At 52.0% G+C, this 22316-nt stretch overlaps 1 protein-coding gene across 2 annotated transcripts; it reads left to right on the forward strand.

The window, feature by feature from the left end:
• Positions 1-795: 795 nt before the first annotated feature.
• Positions 796-21835, forward strand: NYNRIN (NYN domain and retroviral integrase containing). Of its 2 annotated transcripts, none has more exons than XM_016205889.2 (8): positions 796-1059; positions 10476-11122; positions 11236-12813; positions 13716-13846; positions 13984-14080; positions 15555-15656; positions 15879-15980; positions 17157-21835. In XM_016205889.2, the coding sequence occupies exons 1-8, from the start codon at positions 862-864 to the stop codon at positions 20032-20034; spliced, it is 5733 nt and encodes a 1910-aa protein (XP_016061375.2). In that variant the 5' UTR covers positions 796-861; the 3' UTR covers positions 20035-21835. The 2 variants fall into 2 exon arrangements, with proteins under 2 accessions (XP_016061375.2, XP_016061376.2); XM_016205890.2 differs by having other exon boundaries at positions 10962-11122.
• The last annotated feature ends 481 nt before the right edge of the window (positions 21836-22316 follow it).

The following is a 22316-nucleotide window of genomic DNA, read 5'->3' on the forward strand; positions in this document are numbered from 1 at the left end:
CAGCAGGAACCCTCAGAGGCTGTGCTACCCACCAGACCGTCACTCCCATCCTAAAGCCTCAGGGTATAACTCAAACTTGCTAAAAAGGGCTTTCATAAACAACGCAAGCCTGAAAACTCGGCGGGGGAGGCCCCTCCAGCCCTGGGGGCTTCAGGAGGGCCTGGGCTGCCTGCCAGCTCCCGGCTGTCCCCAGACTTGGGGGGAGGGGGGGGCGGCGGTTACCCTCTCCTGCCCGCTCCGTTTCCAGCCCAGAGTTTCCTGGGGCCCTGGCCTCCTGGGGTCCCCACCCTGCCCTCCCTTAACCCTTTCCTCGAGGGAGGCCGTGACACGGGCCAGGGGTCTCCGGGGACCCCGGGAGGTGGAGGGGTGGGAGGAGGAGCTGGAAGGCTGGGTGCCTGAAACCAAGCCCCTGTCCCTCTCCCGAGTGCCCCTCCTTCCCCTTCCTCTTCCTTCCACTGGGGAAAGGGGAACGTGGAAGGAAATTAACTTTGACCCCTGGATTCTGGCTCTGGGCCCAAAACTTGGGTGGAAGGCAGAGGTTTCCAGGACCCTCCCGCAGCTGCCGGCGGGCGGAGGAGTGGCGCAGGGGCGGGCGGGCGCGGAGGGAGGGGCGGCGGGGCCCGACCGGTCCCACCCCCGCCGCGACCCGGCAGGAAGAGACCGTGGCGGGAGCCGCCTGCGCCGAGCCCGGGAGGGCGGGAGCGAGCGGCGCGCGGGTCCGCGAGCCCACAGCCCCCGCCGGGGCGCCGCGGGGACCAGGGGGCGTGGCCTGGGCTCCCGGGGCCGGGGCCGCGGAGCCTCCCGCGCCCGGATCCCGGTGACACTTCGCGCTCCCTCCTTCCAGGGGCGGGCGAGGCAGCCATGCTCCTGGCCCGGGGCGACCCCCCGGCGCAGGAGTGGGTCATGGTGCAGACCAAGTCCAAGCCCCGGGTGCAGCGGCAGCGGCTGCAAGTGCAGCGCATCTTCAGGATCAAGCTGAACGCCTTCCAGAGCCGCCCGGACAGCCCCTATTTCTGGCTGCAGCTCGAGGGGCCCAGGGAGAACATGGGCAAAGCCAAGGTAAACAGCTTCTTCCCGCCCCCACCCGTCCCTTCCTGCCAGACCTCTCCCGCCCCGCTGCCACCCGCGGAGACGAGGGTCCCCAGGGGCCCCCAGACCTGGCTTGGGCGGTAGGGCGGGCAGGTACTGGACCATCCTCTCCCCTTTCCAGACTGGCAGCCTCGGTTCCATGCCTCGGGGTCCTTTTTTCTTTCTGCCCCACCCCTCTTTTGCGTGTCGTTTCTATCCCTCAAGTGCCCCGAGAGAGGCTCCGCAGCGTGTGTACCCCCATGAGCCTTCCTTGGCCAGGGCCCCAGCATCCACAGCTCCCTCCTCCATCTGGGGAACAACTTAAGGTCCTGCATTTCTCTGGCCTGTGCAACACACCTCTTTGTTCTACACCAAGACGATCCTTCTGTCTCTTTAAGTCTTTAAATCCTGGGTGGCCCCTTGGAGCCTCTCTGAGTGCAGAGACCGGAGGGGCCCTTAGAGATGCTACTAAAGCAGTGGTGGCATTTTACAGACGAGTTATTGGGGACTGGAGAGGGTGAGGGGCCTGCCTGAGTGCTGGGGTCAGGTAGGTGGGGCGGAGGGGACTGGGACAGGAACCCAGAGCTTTGGGCTCCCTGCTCCATACTCTTGATGCCCTAGGCAGCCTCTTGCAGGAGCTCAGGGGTGGGGGTGCAGCTGCTCTGGAAGGTACCAGCCCTTAGGGATGGGTTGAAATCTGGGAGGAGGGCTGTGGGCTTTCAGATGAAAGGACTTGCTGTATGGGGCTGGACACTGGATAGGCCAGGTTATAGTGCTCCTCTCTTGTTTCTCTCACAGGCTTCTCCACTTGGGCCTCTTAAGTTCCCTTTGACCCCGCAATCATGGCCAAGGTCTCCTTCTTCCCCAGGATTCCTTTATCTTATCTTTTCCTGGTAGGAATGCTACAGCCTCCCTCTCCCCCAGACCACCCCAACACACACTTCTTCCCCAGCTGGGTCTATACCAACATCCTAATTGGTCAAGGCCATGGGTGGGGGAGGCCCAGAACACACTGGCCAGGGCCGGCAGGCAGGCAGACAGGCTGGAAAGTTCCTCCCTCAGCCCCTCTGTTGAGCTGCTGCATCAGCAGTTTTTCCAATTCTGACAGAGGTGCTGGGGGAGGGGAGGGGTGCCTGCACGGAGAACAGATGTGCAGGAGCCCCGGAGATGAAGACTTTTCGGTAGCTGGGATAAGGTGGATTAAAAAGAGGAGCCTTTTGGGTTGTTTTGGGTTCTTAACTTTTTTGTTAATTTGAATTACAACAGCTCATCCTTGTATGGGATTGGCGCTTTCTGAGGTTCCCAGCTCCCCTGCTCCCTGCTTAAATCCTGGATCAGCTTCTCCAGGCCTGTCTGCTCCTGCTCCCACTGCCGCCTCAGGGATCCCTCCCTCACAGCCCAGGCCTTGCTAATGTGGCTCCCTCAGTTCCCCTACCCTGTCACCTCCTTCCCCTTTGTCTTCCCCTGGGGAGAGACACTGTTTAAGGCGGAAACAGAGCATGAGGGGGTTCTAAGTAACTCCCTCCCTAATTTCACAGAATGGGCAGAAGGTCAGGGAAGGTAGAGAGTATAAAGCTTTGTCCCAGGAATTAGGAGATCTGGGCTCATTTTGCTGTGACCAAGTCACACTGGGACAGAGGGGTATGTATGGTGGAGAGAGTTTGAGATTGGGGTTTTCCAACTTCTTCTTTTTTTTAAATATGTCTTTATTGATTTCAGAGACAAAAAGGGAGAGGGAGAGATAGAAACATCAGTGATGAGAGAGTCATTGCCCCAGTGTCCCTTACTGGGGATTGAGCCCAAAACCCAGGCATGTGTCCTGACCCAAAATCAAACTCATCTTTTGGTTCATGGGTTTATGCTCAACCACTGAGCCACGCTGGCTGGGCACTGGTTTGCTACCTTCTAACTGGGTGACCTGGGTCAAATAATTTACCCTCTCTTGAGCCTATTTTCTCACCTATAAAATACATAATAGCACCCACATCAGAGGGGTTGTAAGAATCAGCTGAAATAATGCATGCTTACGTACTTTTGCAAAATGTGGAAAGCTATGGAGTACAGATGTCACTTATTGTTGTTAACTGGCTGTGTAACTTTGAGCAAGTCCTCTCTCTCTTACTCTCAGTCTCCTTGTTTATAAAGTGAGAAGCTTGGATTAAATGCTCTCTAAGTTAGAGTGATCTGATACAGGAAAATTTCCCTAGTATAAGGATGTCTCGCGGTTTCTGTGTGGAGGTGCTGTGGCCGACTCCAGTTCCAGCTGTAGGGACACAGGATCATGCACTTTGTTAATGGCCTAGTTCACAGGCCAACTGGTAGTATGACCTCAGTGAGACTAGAGGTTGCAGGGTGTGGAAGGGTTGAGGGTGAGAATGGTGTGCTGGTGAGGGGAAAAAGGGTCAAGAAAGATACAGGCCCGTCTGGAGAAAGGCCAGGTTGTGTTTCTACATTACATGTGGCTGATTTTCCAGGAAAATCTCTGTAGAACTCTAGAGCGCCTTTATATTGTTTTGTCATGGTGGGATTAAAAAAAAATGAGGACATTGCTGGAATCACATTCCCAGGCAGCAAAACAAACACTGGGGAGGCCTGGCCTCTCAGGTGAAATCAGCAAGTGGAAAGGAGGGTTTTAATGATGATCTGAGATGCCTGGGGACAAGCCCTCTGTCCTCCTGGGCAACGATGTGAGGAAGGGTTGGACACGGAGGAGACATGGCATGTTTGCTTCTCTCCTTTTTGGAGATGGGGGTGGAAGGTGATGGGGAGCCAGAGATTGGGTTCTGGGAGCTGGGGGACAGGGTGTGGTTTGCTGACTTTTGGCTTGGCTGTCAGTTGGAAGTTCATCTATTCCTGCTCCACACTAACTGTGAAGCAGTTAGTGGCCGAGGGTATGCTGGAGTTGGCCCTGTTAAAATTTCAGGAAGTTTGCAAACCAGTAGCGTCCCATTGGTAGTTTGAAATCAGCCATGGTGGAAGTCTTTACACCACAGAAGTTGGCAAAAGCTACAAATCAGAGCTATCTCCCAACTGTGTTGTGGGCACCTTACCCTTCTTCTTTATTTTAAACTTAATTTTTCTTTTATCCAAGTAATTAACAATTTAAAAGTCCAATAATTTTGAAAAAGCTCACAGTAGAACACAGTGAATCCTTGCCTGTCCTTCCCAACTCTCTCTTCAGTGCCCTTTCTTGTAGACAATGTTTGCTCTGACATTTACACATCTTCACATTCCTAAAAAAAAAAAAAAAATTGTAGCTAGTTATCTTTTGATTAATCCATTTTAGATACATTTTTTACTTCCTATTATTGTAGATGAGTATTTAAGTTCTCTACATTGCCATCCTCTCTTTTTTACCAATATAGTTATTTTTCAATTTTCTGTTAAATCTTTATTTAGTATTTGCATCATTATGCCTATGCAAATATCATTAACATCTAACCGTTGAAGTGTACTATGATTATGTTTTCTTTCTTACCTTTTCCTTTCACTGAGGTTTAGAACTCCTTTCCTTCCTTCCTTCCTTCCTTCCTTCCTTCCTTCCTTCCTTCCTTCCTTCCTTCCTTCCTTCCTTCCTTCCTTCCTTCCTTCCTTCCTTCCTCCCCCCCTCCCTCCCTCCCTCCCTCCCCCCTCCCTCCCTCCCTCCCTCTCTCTCTCTCTCTCTCTCTCTTTCTTTCTTCCTTTCTTTCTTTCTTTCTTTCTTCTTTCTTTCTTTCCTTCTCTCTCTCCCTCTCTCTCTCTCTCCCTCTCTCTCTCCTTCCTTCCTTCCTTCCTTCCTTCCTTCCTTCCTTCCTTCCTTCCTTCCTTCCTTCCTTCCTTCCTTCTTAAATATATCTTTATTGATTTCAGAGAGAGGAAAGGAGGGGGAGAGAGAGAGATAGAAACATCAATGATGAGAGAGTCATTGATTGGCTGCCTAGCCCGCAACCCGGGCATGTGCCCTGACCGGGAATCGAACCCTGATCTCCTGGATCCTAGGTTGATGCTCAACTGCTGAGCCATGCCTGGCAGGGCTTTTATTTATTTTTTCCATCACCATTTACCCCTTCTATGCCCTCTTCTACCCTCCCCCACCCCCACCCCCTGCTAGAACTCTTTATTTTTCAAGCTTGTTTTTCTTTGTACCTATTGCTAATTCCTACCACTTTCAGTGGCTTCTCACTACAGTTTTCTATGAGATCAATCCATCAGTTTAGGTGTGCTTTTATTTTATTTTATTATTATTTTATTTATTTTTAAATCCTCATTGCTTGGAGAGTGGAGGGGGGAGAGAGAAAAACATCGATGTGAGAGACACACATCGATTGGTTGCCTCCTGTACATGCCCCTACCTGGGTGGGGATCGAACCTGCAACCAAGGTATATGCCCTTGGCCAGAAATGAACCTGGGACCCTTCAGTCCATGGGCTGACGCTCTAACCACTAGGGCAAGGTGTTCTTTTAGTTCCAAATTTTTTCTTGGAGACATCCTTCCTTTTTTTTTTTTTTAAATATATCTTTATTGATTTCAGAGAGGAAAGGAGAGAGAGAGAGACAGACAGAAACATCAGTGATGAGAGAGTCATTGGGGATTGAGCCCGCAGCCTGGGCATGTGCCCTGACCGGGAATCGAACCCTGATCACCTGGATCCTAGGTCGATGCTCAACAGCTGAGCCACGCCCGGCCGGGCATGAGACATCCTTCCTTTTGTCTGGATTTGACCTGCATAGCTGTCATCCTGAGACTTCTGTTTGCCGTCATTCTGGGCATCCCTTTGCCTTTTGTTGCTGCTGTTGCTAAATGTCTCGTTTCCCTGCACCGAATGTCCTTCTCTTTCTTGGGTGGCTAGAGCACATCCGTCAGTGGCTTCAACAAGTTAGGAAGATGGTGCAGTGGTAAAGAGCATACTGATGACTGCTCTCAACGCGATTGTCTCTTGAGTCCTTCCCTCCAATATGAACTAGTTGTCCTCTGTGCCTGCTGGCAGTTGTCACCCCAGAACAGTGCCTGGCACACAGGACGTGCTTAATAATGATTTGTTGAGTAGATAAATAAATTCTGAGTGTTCCCTTCATTATTATCCTGGAGATTGCCTTTGTTATTTTCTTACGTTGTTCTCCTTTCTTGATTTGCTGGAAAGTACTCTCCAGTAGCTTCCTGAGAAAGATTTTATAGGAGGTAAAATGTTGGGATTGCGTATCTGAAGGTCACTTGATTGATAGTTTGGCTGACATAGAATTATAAATGGAAAATTATTTTCCTTTTGAAGTGTAAGAGCATCACTCCAAAGACTTCTTGCTTTTTGGGTGTCTGAAGCTACTCTGGGTCCCCGGTCCTTTGTATGTGAAGTTTTTTCTCAAAGTTATGTAGTTCCCCCCACTGTTCTGAGGTTTCCCATGAGACCCCTTTGTGTGGGTCTGTCTGTCTTCATCCATTGTTGGTTACTGTTGTGTTCAGTGGGCCCTTCCATCTGGACACTCATGTTCTTCAGATCTAGGGCACTTTCTGGAAATATTCTGTGGGTAATTTCCCCCTTTGTGTTGTCTGTGTTCATTCTTCCCGAAACTCCTATTCCGACACTGGACTTTCTGGACTGACTGGTCCACTTTTCTTATTTTTTCTAACTCTGACTTTTTGCTTTGCTTTCTGGAGATTTCCTTAACTTTATTCCAACTCTTTTCTTGGGTCTTTCATCTGCCATCATATTTTTAATGTCTAAAAGTCATTTGTATTCTCTCTGAATTCTCTTTTTAAAAATAGTATCTTAGCCCGGCCACTGTGGCTCAGTGGTTGAGCATCGACCTAGGATCCAGGAGATTGAGGTTTGATTCCAGGTCAGGGCACATGCCCAAGTTGCGGGCTCTATCCCCAGCAGGGGGCATACAGGAGGCAGCCGATCAATGACTCTCATCATTGATGTTTCTCTCTCCCTTCCTCTCTCTGAATCAATAAAGACATACTTAAAAATATATAAAAATAGTATCCTATTCTTGTTCACTGTGTACAATATTCTCTATTATCTCACTGAGAAGAGTAATGATAATAAATTTTTGGAAGTTTTCTTCTCCCTGCCTACTTTCTTTTTCTTCAGGTTGCTCCCCACCACTTTCTATATATTTTTTGCATATTTATCTCACATTAGAAGTCATATGTCTGGTAATCTTTGAATGATTAAGAGTAGTAACCAAAAGGCCGGTTGGGAGCTGAGACTTACTGACTTTGACTTGGCTCTACAGAGTATGGGGGCACTGTCTGTTAGGGAACCTGTTTGGTGGTCTTCGCTCTTGGGCTGACTGGATTTCTAGAATGTATTTCTCTATTTTCTGCCCTGGAGGGTCAGGGTCTGGCTGCTGAATCTCTGATGGGAAGATGAGTTTCTTTGCACTCAGCCTTCATTGTAGACATCATGATCTGGCCCTCCTCCTTTCCTCTGTTTGTGTGTGTGTGTGTATGTGTCTGTGTTGAATCTTTACCAGAGGATATTTTTTTCCATTGCTTTTCAGAGAGAGTGGAAGGGAGAGAGTGAGAGAGAGGGGGGGAGAGAGAGAGATACTGATGTGAGAGACACATTGATTGCCTCCCACATGCACCCCAACCGGGGCCAGGGACCGAGTCTGCAACTGAGGTACATGCCCTTGGCTGGAATTAAACCCAGGACCCTTCAGTCCTAGGGCCAATGCTCTAACCACTGAGCCAGACCAGCTAGGGACTCCCATGTTTTTTTGTGTGGTGTCTACACTCTCAAGTATGCTGATAAACCTCTAAACCTAGGACCAAACCTTTAATCCTAGGACCTGTTTTCAGCTCTCTAAAGAACAAACCTCCAGTGGGTAGGGAGGTACTTGCCCAGCCTGTGTTCCTCAAACAACTTCACCTCAGTCCGCCTTTTTTTCATGTTCCCTTTCATTCCCAATTCCAGAGTTTCTTCGTGCTGACATTTTCTGAGCCTTTTGTGTATTCTGCAGTGTAATTTTGGGTGGTTCTGGAAAGTAGACAATGAATGATAACTGACTTATGAGAAAGTAGAATCCTAAGTCAGGTGTTAAATAATAAAGCACACTGACCAAGTACAGAGCAGTGTTAAACTATTTAGCAGTGTTTTTATCTAATTTGCAAGTTGACAAAGGACCTGTGGGACATTGGGCAGTATATTTTTACACATATACCACTCTTCTGTGCTTGTTTTGTTCCTGCCTCTTCTCTACTTTTTCTCCTCTTGGAGGAAAAAGGTCTGGGTGGGCTTTATGCAGGAAAATTGCCCCAGATATTTCCTGGATGTAAATGCCTGTTGTTTACTTTACTTTTTTTTTTTTTTTGCTTGAAACTACAAATAGCATCATGATTATACTTTGGAGTCAGAGTGGCTGAGTGTCCCAGCTTACTATTTGTGTGACCTTGGACATGTGCCTGCCTTTGCTCATCTAAAATGGGCATGACCTGGCCGGGCGTGGCTCAGCGGTTGAGCATCGACCTGGGATCCAGGAGATTGAGGTTCGATTCCCGGTCAGGGCACATGCCTGGGTTGCAGTGCGATCCCCAGTCGGGGGCCTGCAGGAGGCAGCCAATCAATGACTCTTGTCATTGATGTTTTTATCTATCTCTCCTTCTCCCTTCCTCTCTCTGAAATCAATAAAAATATATATTAAATAAATAAATAAATCAATAAAATGGGGATGGTAGTAATGTCTGTATAGGGCTGAGAGAGGAATAAATGAGATAATGTGTGGCACATAGTAAATGTTCAATAAATATTCAGGTTTATTATTTTGAAAATTATTTCAGTTCCTATATATCTTTTAGTTAAAAAATATTGAACAGCTAATGGTACAATACATATTTTAAGCTCTTTGCACAAAGAGAAAGAAACCACCTACCATCTTGTTCCCCAGCACATTTCTTCATGTTTACATATTGTTTTCATGTGGTTAGAAGGTGGGGAGCATGGGATGGGGGAACTTGTTAAGGACTGTGAGAGTGATCCCGCACCTGGTCAGATTCACCCTTTCCCGGCAGTGAGTCCAGATGAGGTTCTGGGTGGGAGGAGTTGGCTTGGGATGTATGTTTTGAGCTGGTTTTAGACTTATTAGAAAGGGGTTAGACCTGGTTTAAGTGCTGTGTGCATTTCAGGCCAGATGTAAGAGGCTAGCTTATGCCAGAGAAAGGAAGAATGGGCTGGGCACTGAGCAGAGGGCCTGGAGTGGACTTCAGGATGGCTGCTGGGATCCAGAATGGAGCATGTGTTTTCTAATGGAACTGTCAGGGGACAGCAGGAAGAAGGTGACCGTTATCAACACGGGGATATGTAGTGGCATGCAGCGAATGCAATCGACAGGAGTTGGCTCATTAAGAGGGAGTGCTCAGGCTCCCTTGGAGCTCATGGGATCATGCTGGTGGAATTCAGCCATCTAGTGGAAGAACCCAACCTCTCCCATCCGAGGGACTGCTAAAGACTGAGTGTGTGAGCCCTGTAAACAGGAGGGCTTGGTCTGCCCAGGAAGCCAGAGGCCTTTCTTCTGGTTCAGCCATTGTGTGTGTCTGGGGTTCTCCTGGATGCTGGCCCAGCGACTTATCTCCTCCTCTCCTCTCCTCCTCTGTCCCTTCTGGGCAACAGTTACCATGGTTATGGGTACAGATTGTGCCAGAGACCTTCTGAAGGGAGATTAAGACAAAATCCCACAGGATAACCCTGTTGTCACTATGTAGTCAGCCCAAGGAAGTGGAAAAAGCCCTGGTTTCAGGGTCAGACAGATGTGGGTTGTGGTCCTGGCCCAGTCACCCTCTAGTTATGTGTCCTTGAGCCTGCAAAATGGGAATAGGCTGTGCCAGGCACTAGGCTAAGCACTTCCTTTGTATTAACTCACTGAAGCTCTACAATAGGCCAATGAGGCAGAACTATTACCCCCATTTTACTGATGAGGGAATGTAGGCACAGGGAAGATAAAGAACTTGCCCTAGGTCACATACAGTCCTAGCACCTGGAGGGTGCAGTCCCCTTCCCCCTGGCTATTTCACAATTCTTGAATGCCAGAGCCGGACTGGACCTTATAGGAGTACCTTGTTTAACTTGTCATACAGGTGAAGAGGCTGAGATCATGCTCTGATCATGCCCTGGAAAGATGAGAAATTTCCCACAATTAATCTGATCTACTGAGGTCAAACTGGAAGTAGAACCAGGTCCTTGACTCCAAACTCAAGTGCTTTCTTCCCTCCAGGTCTTCCCCATTCTGTCAGAAATTCCTGGAAAGAAACATATGAGGAGGCAGGACCAGGGAGAGAGGGGCTGGCCACTGGGAAGTCATTGGTTTCTGGTAGGCAGGGGGAGGGCACCTGCTTGGTGAGGGGTTACCCTTCTGGGTTGGGGAGTGTGAGCCAGTGGCCGCCCCTTAAAGGAATGATTTCCTTTGTGTTCTCCCCACTGTGGCTTCAGGAGTATCTGAAGGGCCTGTGCAACCCAGAGCTATGGAAGGAGGTTCGCTACCCACCAGCCCTGCACTGTGCCTTCCTTGGGGCCCAGGGCCTTTTCCTCGACTGCCTCTGTTGGAGTACTCAGGCCTACCTGGTGCCCGGCCCCACTGGCTCCCTAATGGTGGGCGGGCTGACCGAGTCTTTCATCATGACCCAGAACTGGCTGGAGGAGCTGGTGGGGCGGCTGCGCTGGGGCCCTGCTCCTCTGTTCACCCCCAGGGGGATCTGGGAGGCTGAGGTGACCCGGGCCTTTGGGGCTTTGGTCTGGATCCGAGGTGACCAGTATGCAGGGGAACTGCTGCAGCTGCCCCCAGCGGTCCAGGAACTGCTGCTGAGCCTGGTGCGGGATGCTGCGGGCAAGGAGGACATCATCGAGTGGCTGAGCCGCATTGGCACTTCCAACGCCCGCTCCGACCCGGAGGTCCTGATCTGCCCTCCCCACCAGCAGAAGGAAGGCTCGGCCACGACGTCTATGGGAGATGGTCCTGGGCCCTTGCTGGAGATGAGGACCCTCCAGAATGGGAACACAGAAAATTCAAAGAGATTAACCAGCCTGGGAGCCACCCCAAGCCAGAACTCACAGCAGGAGACAGCAAACCAGCTGGTACGGTAAGTTTTGGAGAATCAGTCTGGCTTTTCTGCCCCTACCCCTGTTCCCCACCCCAAGGAAATAACTTGGGACCTAACTGGCCACCTTTCCAACAAACTCGGGCTTCCTCCAGGGTCGGTTCCAACAACCAAGGTGGTACGGACAGTGCTCACAAGGAAGGGCCAGTGCCAGCCGCCAGCAGCCAGGATTCTGCGAACCACTCACAAGCCTTGTCGCAACAGAGGCAGATCCAGAGGGTGGAAGGCAAACTTCCCTTCCAGCCTCCTGTGTCAGCCCTGGGTGTGTGCCCATCTTGGAAGGCCTGGGCTCCGGGGCCAGCCTTTGGGCCTTTGTGGCCAGGGGCTATTGCTGCAACCTTCTGGAGGATCAATGAACTGCATTCTCTCCACCTGGCCTGGCTCCTGTCCCAGGCGTGCTTCAGTTTCCCCTTCTGGCAGAGGCCTCTGGGCCCCATTCAGTTCAAGCTGCCAGGGACGAGTCCTTTGCCCTTAAATCTGGAGTGGAAGCAGAAGGAGCTGGTTCCTTTGCCCAGTGTGGAAAGCCCAGATTGTAGACTAGATGAGGGGCCAGGAGGACAGCCAGCGCTACAGAATTGCCCAAGGCCAGACACCCCCCCAAAAGTCATGAGTTTGCTGGTGGTCTCAGGGGGCTCGGGTATAAAGGACAAAACTAGCCCTGAACTTCCACAGGTAGGGCCACCTTTGACCTCCACATGCCAACTTCAAGCTGGAAGTGAGCCAGGGGACCAAGGAAGTGTGCAGAGGGATTGTAAGGGGTCAGAAGAGGGGCCCTTTCCAGTGCCACCCACAGAGCAAGGGGTGCCTACAGCTCAAGGGAGGCCTGTGGGTCAAGGGAGACTGACGGCTGAGTCAGTACCTGACACTCAAACAATGCCTGATACCCTCGAAGTGCCCATGGCTGGAGCAGTGCCTATAGCTCAAATGCCACCCTCAAATCAAGTGCTGCCTGCAGCCCCCAAAGTGCCTACAGCCCAGGTGATGCCTGTAGTCCAGCCAGAACCCGCAGCCCCCAAAATACCTTCAGCTCCAACAAAGCCAGCAACTCACACGGGGTCCACAGCTCAAAAGGCAGCCGTGAGTCCGGCAGCTCAAGTGGTGCCTGCAACTCTGAAAACTCCCACAGCTCAGAAAATGCCTGCAGCCAAAACATCACCTGCTGGTCCCAAAACACCCAAAGCTCAAATTGGGCCTGCAGCTAAAACAGGGTCTTCAGCTCCCAAAGCACCTGCGGCTCCCAAAGCATCTGTGGCCCCCAAAGAGTCTGCGACCTCCAAAGCCTCCAGAGCTCCAAAAATGCCTGCAGCTCAAAAGGCACTCAAGGATCCAGGGCCAACCTTGGATGCAGCCAAACTCCTGAGAGAGGTTCAGCCTTCGTCAAGGGGCAGTGCTTCCTTCTTGAAGGGTCAGGGGGATGCCAAGAGGCAGGGTCTCCAGGCCAGTAGCACCTTGGCTCCCAGTAGTAAGCACCAGCCTCAGGTGGGTGGGCTCCTGGGGGCTTGGGAGGGGTCCCCAAGGCAGCCGCCTCGACAACCACAGGCGAACAGCACAGTGACCAGCTTTCAGAGATACCATGAGGCCCTGAATACACCCTTCGAGCTGAACCTGTCGGAAGAACCTGGGAACCAGGGGCTGCGGCGAGTGGTCATTGATGGCAGCAGTGTGGCCATGGTGTGAGTATCATGTGGTAGGCTGCGCATGCTGGGGAGCTGGGGCAGGGCATCCCTGGGGGGACAGTATGGGCATCCCTTTTTGACCTCTGTATATGGGTAACACGTGGTTCAAACTGGGAAAAGCTGGAAGGGAAGGGGCCCATGTTGAGTGGCTACACCGTGCTAGGTAGTGTGTGTGGAATTGTCACAGCAGCCCTGCAAATGTAGGTTTCTGTTTTCCCTCTTTGACAAAAGCAGAAAAGAGAGGTAATGAATCTTGTCCAAGGTTCCAGAGCCAGTAAGGGTTACAACTGGCCTTTGGGTTCAGATTCTACCATTGCTGGGGCCCAGTCCTTTCCAATGTAGCCTGCCTCACATAACATGGCATCAGTCAACCCCCGGCCAGCTTTCAAATGTTTAGCTCGAACCATAAGGCCCAGCACAGACCTCCTTCATGAAGTTTTTCCAGATCAACCCTTACAGGTTGCCCTCTCTGCACAGCACTTACTGTGTGTATGTGTTAGTATGAATATATGTAAGACAACTTAATGTGCCCAACACAGTAGCACACTCCCAGCACACAGTAGGTGGTCAGCGAATATTTGTTTGCTTCCAGCTCTAACCCGAGCTCTTTGGGTGTAGAGGTTGCCTTCTTCCTCCTCTCGTCCCGGAGGCCCCTACAGACATGCTTGCATGTCCCCGCCTCCCCATGTAACACCCACAGTAGGTGAGCACACCCAGTAGGTGCTCATAGACTATTTAATGATGGGAAGGGAGAAGGGCATTGTCGGTGCCTGTGGCACTGATGCTGGTGCCTTGGCATTGCTCGCAGTGCTGCCCAGGCTCTGAGGGAGAGGTGAAGGTGCAAGGCCATTCGTTGGGCAGGCCTTGGAATTGCTCCCTCACTTCTCACCACCCCACAGGCACGGCCTCCAGCACTTCTTCTCCTGCCGTGGTATTGCCATGGCAGTGCAGTATTTTTGGAACCGGGGACACCGAGAAGTCACTGTATTTGTACCCACCTGGCAACTGAAAAAGAACCGGAGGGTGAGAGGTGAGCTGTCCACGCCCCCTCACCGAGCCCCTCCAGCAGCACTTAGCTTTTTCTTTTTTCTGACTCTCTGTCTGCACCATGGTCTTTTCCACTTAGCCCTCCTCTGACGAGCTCTATCTTTTGCGTTTCACCTCCAGAAAGCCACTTTCTGACGAAGCTACATTCCCTTAAGATGCTTTCAATCACCCCTTCCCAGCTTGAGAATGGCAAGAAGATCACCACCTACGATTACAGGTGTGTCAGTCCCCAGACCTTCTCTCTGTAGGGCTCTGGGGGCTGGGCTAGTGTGTCAGGTGGAGCCCTGTCTGATCTGCTCTGGGGAGATGGTGGCAAATGTGTCCGAGGGGGTCATTTTGTAGAGGGAGGGACACAGTGAGGAGAAGGCTACAAAGTCATCTCCACCCGAGGCCAAGGGGCATTTCTGACTTTGGGACTCTGAAGCTCCATTTCCCTTAGTTAACAGACTCTCTTCCCCCATGACCTATGGTCTGAGACCCACTGCTTTGGATGGGTTAGCCCAGGTGACTCCTGGCACGTTGAGTGACTTGTTCCCCCAAGCAGCTGGTTGAAGTTCGTATCTCAAGGAACTGCTTCAGCCTTTCCCTTCCCCAGCCCTGGCACTGGGAGGAGGTATGTGTGTGGCTGTCTGTGGTTGGAGGTCTGGCTGAGCTCTGAAAATGGTTAGTCTGGCCCCATGTCCTAGCTAAAGCTCAAATGCCTCCCTACTTGTCAGTCCTAAGCACCCAGTCCTCAACATGTCTACACACACAGCGTGCACAGGAGGTCTGTGATGCTGCCTCGCGGGGGCAGGGAAGGCCCTGCTGCAGCCACTGGTCCTGGGCTGGAGTCCATGCCGGGTAGACGCAGGTCTTGGCTTCACTTAGGTACCTCCCATGCCGAGCAGGGAGAAATTCTGTTCCTCCCCACTTTTCCCCAGACCTGGCACCCATTCAGCCTTCAGGCCTGGGAAAGGCTCTGTGCAGCGCAGCTCAGACATCTCTCCTTCAAAAGCAAGCTTCCTGGGTGCGGTGTTTAAGTGCCTCTAGATTCAGGCCTGGGTTAGAGGAAAGGTGGCTTTTCTGCAGAAAGCCCCCCTGCTGGGCACTAGTGGAGTAGCATGCTTCCTGGCTGCAGCTAACGAGGAGAAGTGATCCTTGGGGAATGGGTTTATTCAGGTGTGTGTTTTTATATGTGTATACATACATACACATATATGTGTCTTGGCATGTATACAAATGTGTGCAGGGGGGAATAATAATGGAGAATTTGTGTATATGGTGTGTGGTAGACACTGAGCTAGACACTGCACTGTGTTGTCATTCAGTTCAGTCCTCACAATAATATAGAGGAGGTGTTTTATGTTTTATAGATGCAGAAACTGAAGCAGTAAAGTACATGTATGGATGTGAACGAGTGTGTGGCTCTGTGTAGGTGTCTGTGCATGTGTATGTGAATGACTGTGTGTAAATAGGGGCCTGTGTTTGAATATACAGTTGGGAGATGTACATCCCAGTTCACCCTCCCAGGGGCTAGTGGTGATCCCAAATAGCTGCGTAGATGAGGGGATGGGCTCCTGAGCGCTGGCTTCCCCACTCCCAAGGACAGTCTTTGTCCAACATAAAGTGAAGCTGCAAGTTCATTTTCCCAGAGGTCCAGGGAAGGGAGGGGCTGGTTACTGGGTTGTTAGTGACTCTCCTTCTCCTTGCAGGTTCATGGTAAAGCTGGCAGAGGAGACAGATGGCATCATCGTCACCAATGAGCAGCTCCACATCCTGATGAACAGTTCCAAGAAACTGATGGTCAAAGATCGGTGAGGTGGCTCAGAGGGGATTGGGCTGTTCATTCCCCTTGGATGTCAGGCAGCCTGTGGCAGTGGGGTGTTGGGCAGAATGAGAGTCCTTGGGCCAGTGTCCACCAGCATCTGTTGGGAGGAGATGTGGGTCTTGGGCCCCGTGGAGATGCCCAGGCAGCAATTGGGTGTGGGTGGGTCAAGGGCTCCTCTTTGACAGTGCTTCCTTTCTTCTGGGTCCAGCCTGCTGCCCTTCACCTTTGCGGGGAATCTCTTCATGGTACCCGATGACCCCCTGGGCCGTGATGGCCCCACCCTGGACGAGTTTCTGAGGAAACCAAACAGGTAATGGGCCTTCTCTGCATCCCAACCCCTCCTGGGACTCACCAGAAACTTCCTCATAGTGCTAGCCAGCATTTGTCTAGTGCTTAATAGTGATTTGACTGTTTCACGTCTTTACACTTCTCCCACTTATTTGCGCATCCATAAACCACTTCCAGTATGGTTTTGCAGTTTTTTGCACACATGCTTTAACACTATATGTATCCTTCCACAACTGGCATTTGTACTCGATTTTTATTGTTTCTTCCAGATGTTAATTCATGTGGCTTACTTTAAAGGCTGTGTGGTATTCCATTACAGGAGTACCCAACAGTTAACGGATCTCTTGTGGAGGACCATTGATGGTTTCCTTGTTATGCTATTGGAACCAGTGCTGCAGCGAGTAGCCTCATTCTTGTTCCACTGTGTACAAGGGCAGCTGTGTCTAGAGTCTATGCCAAGTAGAATTGATTCCACATTTATTATCCCCTTAGGGCCTAACAACTTGACTTAGCCATATATGACCACTATCCTCATTTTCCAGATGAGGAATCTGAGACAAAAGTACTTTTCCCAAGGTCCCTTTGCTGGTGCCAGCAGAACTGGTTTGCAGTGACTCATATCTTCTGGCCTTTACCCCTCCACTCCACCTTGCTGTCCATCTCTCAGTTTTCTGAGCCCAGCAGGGGACTGTGGTGGACCTTCTGGGCAGGGTACTGCTTCCTGGGCTAGGTTCCCCCACAGTCCCATTTTCCAGGTTTGGAAAAAAAGTGGTGTGGTTGAGATTTGTCTGCTGGGTTCTCCCAAGTCCCTTGTCAAGCCTCCTTCCCTCTACCTGGCTTGCTCATGCTGGGTTCAGGTTGGAAACACCAGTCATCTAATTCTTATCAACCACTGACTTAAAACTGGTTGAAAAGGTCACTTGGGTCAATGAGGTTTTGACTTTATAAGCCTTCGTAGCACAGCGGAGTCTCATATTGAGGCCCCGGCACATGGTGGAGGTAGGGGGCTACCTGTGGGCAGGGTCCTGAATGCGGCTCTGCTGTGTCAGAGGTTGGCACTCGCCCAGTCTCAGGGACCCTGAGCAAGGGGGTGGAGTTCTTCAGGGTTCCCACAGGTGTGGTTTTGCCTTTGGATGACCTGGGTGAGCTGTCCCCTTCCCTGCTCCATCCGTCTCTCCGCTCTGCTGTTTCGGTGCAGGTTGGACACCGACATAGGCAACTTCCTGAAGGTGTGGAAGGCTGTTCCTCCCAGCTTGGCCAGCGTCTCTGAGCTGAGTGACACTGCCCATCCACAGCCACTGGAGAGTCCTCAGAAAGTGGAAGAAGTCAGGGAGGAGAAGGAGAGGCAGGACGAACAGCCAGAACCAAGGGAGAGGCAGAATGAGGACCAGAGGGAGGGGCAGGACTCACAGAGGCCAGCCGGGGAAGGGGGCCAGGACTCCTCGCTGGTGTCGGGGTTCAAGGAGGAGTGCCCTTCCCTGTCAGAGGAAATCCTCCGCTGCCTCAGCCTCCACGACCCCTCTGATGGAGCCCTCGACATCGATCTCCTTCCGGCAGTGGCTTCTCCTTCCCTAGGTATCCCCTGGGATGGGAAGGCTCCCTGCCAGCAGGTTCTTGCTCACCTGGCCCAGATGACTGTCCCCAGAAGCTTCACCGCGCTCTCCTTCTTCGTGGCATTCATGGACTCCCACCAGGATGTCATCCCTGACTACGAAGCCCTTATGGGCCCGCTACACAGCCTCCTCAAGCAGAAGCCAGACTGGCAGTGGGACCAGGAGCATGAGAAGGCCTTTCTGGCCCTGAAGCGAGCCCTGGTGTCTGCCCTCTGCCTGACACCCCCCAACTCCCAGCTGCCCTTCTACCTGGAGGTGATGGTGAGCCAAGTGGCCCTGACGGCCTCTGTCTATCAGGAATACTCAGGGAGGAAACACCCCATTGCCTATACCTCGAAACCCCTCCTTCCCGACGAGGACAGCGAGGGACCCCAGTCGGGGGGAGACAGCCCCTACGCTGTGGCCTGGGCCCTCAAACATTTTTCCCGTTGCATTGGAGACACCCCAGTGGTCCTGGGCCTTTCCTACGCCGCCCGGAGCACTGTGGACCCTGAGGTGTGGGAAGGCCGCAGGCTTTCCAAAGCATGGCTGATCCGATGGGTACTTTTGGTACAGGACAAAGGCAAGAGGGCCCTGGAATTGACCCTTCTCAAGGGCCTGCTGGGGGAAAACCGGCTGCTGACACCTGCGTCCTCCATGCCTCGTTTTTTCCAGGCTCTGTCTCCTTTTTCCGACCTGTCCACTTTTGTCTGCATCCACATGTCCGGCTATTGCTTTTACCGTGAGGATGAGTGGTGTGCTGGCTTTGGTCTCTATGTCCTGTCTCCCACCAGCCCACCTGTCTCCCTTTCCTTCTCTTGCTCGCCTTACACACCCACCTATGCCCACCTGGCTGCCGTGGCCTGTGGCCTGGAGCGCTTTGGCCAGTCTCACCTCCCCGTGGTTTTCCTCACACACTGCAACTGGGTCTTCAGCCTCCTATGGGAGCTCCTGCCCCTGTGGAGGGCCCGGGGCTTCCTGTCCTCTGATGGGACCCCACTACCTCACCCAAGCCTGCTGTCCTATATCATATCCCTCACCTCTGACCTCCCATCCCTTCCATTTATCTACCGAACCTCCTACCGTGGCTCCTTGTTTGCTGTGACAGTGGACACTCTGGCCAAGCAGGGTGCGCAGGGGGGTGGGGAGTTTTGGAATTTGCCAACTGATGTGCCAGTCCCCGTAGTGTCTCCCCATACCGTGGGCAAGAGGCCCAACTTGTTGGCATTACAGCTGAGTGACAGCACCCTGGCAAATGTCATTACCAAGCTGCAGGCTGGGCAGAAATTATCCAGCTCCTCACCCTTCAGTTCTGCCTTTAACTCACTCAGCCTGGACAAGGAGAGTGGTCTACTTCTGTTCAAGGGAGATAAGAAGCCCAAGGTCTGGGTAGTCCCGAGGCAACTACGGAGGGATCTGATTTTCTCTGTGCATGACCTCCCTGTGGGGGCCCACCAGAGGCCCGAGGAGACCTACAAGAAGTTGCGGTTGCTGGGGTGGTGGCCCGGGATGCAGGAGCATGTCAGAGATTATTGCAGGAGCTGCTTGTTCTGTATCCCCCGAAATCTCTTAGGCAGTGAGTTGAAGGTTATTGAGTCCTTGTGGCCCCTCAGGTCCACTGCTCCCTGGTCGAACCTGCAGATTGAGGTGGTGGGCCCAGTCACCACAAGTGAGGAAGGCCACAAGCATGTTCTGATTGTGGCTGACCCCAACACCAGGTGGGTGGAAGCGTTCCCTCTGAAGCCCTACACGCACATGGCTGTGGCCCAAGTGCTGCTTCAGCATGTGTTTGCAAGGTGGGGCGTTCCCATGAGACTGGAGGCTACCCAGGGCCCCCAGTTTGCCCGGCATGTTCTGGTGAGCTGTGGGCTGGCCCTGGGAGCCCAGGTTACCTCCCTGAGTAGGGACCTCCAGTTTCCCTGCCTGACGAGCTCAGCGGCCTACTGGGAATTCAAGAGGGCCCTCAAGGAGTTTATCTTCCTGCATGGCAAGAAGTGGGCAGCTTCTCTGCCCTTGCTGCACCTGGCCTTCAGGGCCTCCTCCCCCCAGGCCACACCATTCCAGATCCTGACTGGGGGTCAGGAGAGGTTGATGGAACCCCTGTGGTGGGAGATGAGCAGTGCAAATATGGAAGGGCTCAAGATGGATATCTTCCTGGTACAGCTGATGGAGGAGGTGCTGGAGCTCCACTGGAGGGTGGCTGACAAGGCCAGCGAAAAGGCGGAGAACAGGCGTTTCAAGCGGGAGATCCAGGAGAAAGAGTGGAACGTGGGTGACCAGGTCCTCTTGCTGTCCCTCCCCAGGAATGGCGGCAGTGCCAAATGGGTGGGTCCCTTTTATATTGGGGACCGGCTGAGCTTGTCTCTCTACAGGGTCTGGGGCTTCCCAACCCCAGAGAAGCTCGGGTGCATCTATCCTAGCAGTCTGATGAAGTCCTTTGCCAAGAGTGTCACCCCTCTGTCCTTCAAGGTCTTGGAGCAGTGAGCTGAAGCACCGGGGGAGGCCCCACCCCCAGGGTCCTGGGCTGCTGCTGCTAGGCCTCCCCTTATCCCCATCAGTGCTCTCAAAGCCCTCTGGGGGCCTCTATTGTGCCTTTTATGGAGAAGTTACTTTATAAAGCTTTGCTGAATTGCCTTGAACTAGGGACCAGGGTCCCTATGGAAATGTCCCCAGTTAGGGGTATTGAGAGAATCTGCTGTCAGATATGGGCCTCTCGCAATTTCACCCTGGGGAGTGCAAAGTCCCCTTACTGAGGCAGGCCAGGCTCCATGTCTTTCCTCAAGTATCCCCTTCACCCTGTCACACACATGCAGGTGTGCACACACAAACACGCACACACACACAGAATTTTACTCTTGGCTACCTAATCATAAAACAGTGTGGCTCGGGACCTCAGAACCAGAACCACATTCCACTCAAACAGAAACCTCAAATGTAGACTCCTCTCCCCCTACCTTCATTTGGGGACCCTTTGCCCTTGAAGTTGTCACAGTTGACACAAATCCATTCAGGCTGTGGAGAGGCAGCCTGTTCCCAGTCTCATGGTCAGCTTTTTTGGCCAGGCTAGACCTGTCCAACTGTCCAGGGCTGGCAGTCCTGGGCCTTCGGCTCAGAGCTGGGATGGGAGGGTGGCCAGCCATGACGAGCTTCTCAGCATGGAAAGGCAAGGGGGAGACTGAGTTAGCCTACCTCATTTGACTCCAGCTAATGGAGACAACCCTGATCCTTGCTGTGATGGTATCAACCCCACAGGAATCAAGGATCTCGATGCCAAGTGTGGCATCTCTACCTGAAGAGCTGCTTCAACTAGACCAAGGGGCCCAGGCCTCTATTTCAAGGGGGGAAGGTCTCTGAAATGAGCATTGTGGCAGACAGTGAGGTGCTGATGTGGCTCTACCTCCCAACCCCACCCCAAAGCCCACAGCCCTCTCCTCCTACCTCTACTATGCCCTGCATCCCCAACCCCCACATAGTGTGTGACTGCTGTGGTTGGATCACCCCCCCCCCCCAATCCCCTGGACCTACTTTCTGTGTAGAGTAAAATCTGGGCTCTGTCAGAGCACTCTGCAACGATCACTCTTGCAGCAAGAGTGAGTTCTTGTAGGTGTGTGTACTTACACTCACCCTCTGAATTGCTGTGGCTGCTGACAAAATGAACTCCAGTGAAGGCCAGCACCATATCCCTCTGCTTGGGCCTCTGAGTAGTTTTATTTCTCCAAAGCTGAGCCAGTCTCCTGGCCTCGCTTAGGTTGCCAACACACTTGGCATTGCAAGAGCCAGAGTAGAACCTGCCGTAGAGTCAAATTTGCTTATTTTATAGCCAAAGAAATGCCCAGAGAAGGGAAGTGACTTGCCTAAAGTCACACAGCTAGTTTGTGGCTGAACTGCAACCAGGATTAAACTTCCTGACTTAGTTCACCATCAGCGGTTCTGGTGACAGGGTCAAGCCAGAGAATTCCTCAAAATCCTATACTCATTCCCTCCCATTCCCCATCTCTCGTATCTTATTGACCAACTACTAGATGTTGCCCTTAAGCCATTTCCAGCTGTTAATTCTATTCAGGAAAGAATGGGTGGCATGAGATTGAAAGGTGAGCTGTGGGAGTTTTAGCAGATACTTCCTTCCTTTTCCTCCCCCCTCCACTTCTCTTCCCTCTCCCTCTAATGGTATGGCCAACCTCATTCTCCCTGCCCAGTGCTATACCCATTCCCCCTGTTAACCACATTTATGACTCTATACCCTTTTATTTTTCATTTGATTTATCAATAAACAGACCAATATGGAGTCAGTGTCCAGTTCTCTTTTAGCTTTATTTCAATTATGAGAGTGAGGAGGATGAGGGGCAGCCATGGGACACGGCTGCTGCATGTTTCCCAGGCCGACTTGCAGATCTGAAGACCTGGATGGCACCTGTTCAAGTTCATCTGACCCAAGCTCTTATTTTACAGACAAGACCAGCATTCAGATAAGCGATCTAAAGGCTCCACGACTGGTTCATGGCAGGGCCAGGAGGAAAGCCCAGGCTGTGGCTTCCAAGCTGGTGCTCTTCCCAGTTTATGTCTTGGAAATGGGCAGGGTGGGAAGATGAAGGCTGGCGTGAGAGCACAGCATCAATGCTGAACCAGAGTAGTTGTGCTATTGGAAACACCCTAGAACTAGGTTTGAATACTGACTATATCTGCTACCAATATGACCTGTTTCCTGAGGTCTCAGTTTCCCCATCTATCAAATGCAGGGGGACAATTCCTAAATTATGGATGTGCAA

The sequence above is a fragment of the Miniopterus natalensis genome, chromosome 1, assembly GCF_054644295.1.
Source record: "Miniopterus natalensis isolate mMinNat1 chromosome 1, mMinNat1.hap1, whole genome shotgun sequence".
NCBI lineage: Eukaryota > Metazoa > Chordata > Mammalia > Chiroptera > Miniopteridae > Miniopterus > Miniopterus natalensis.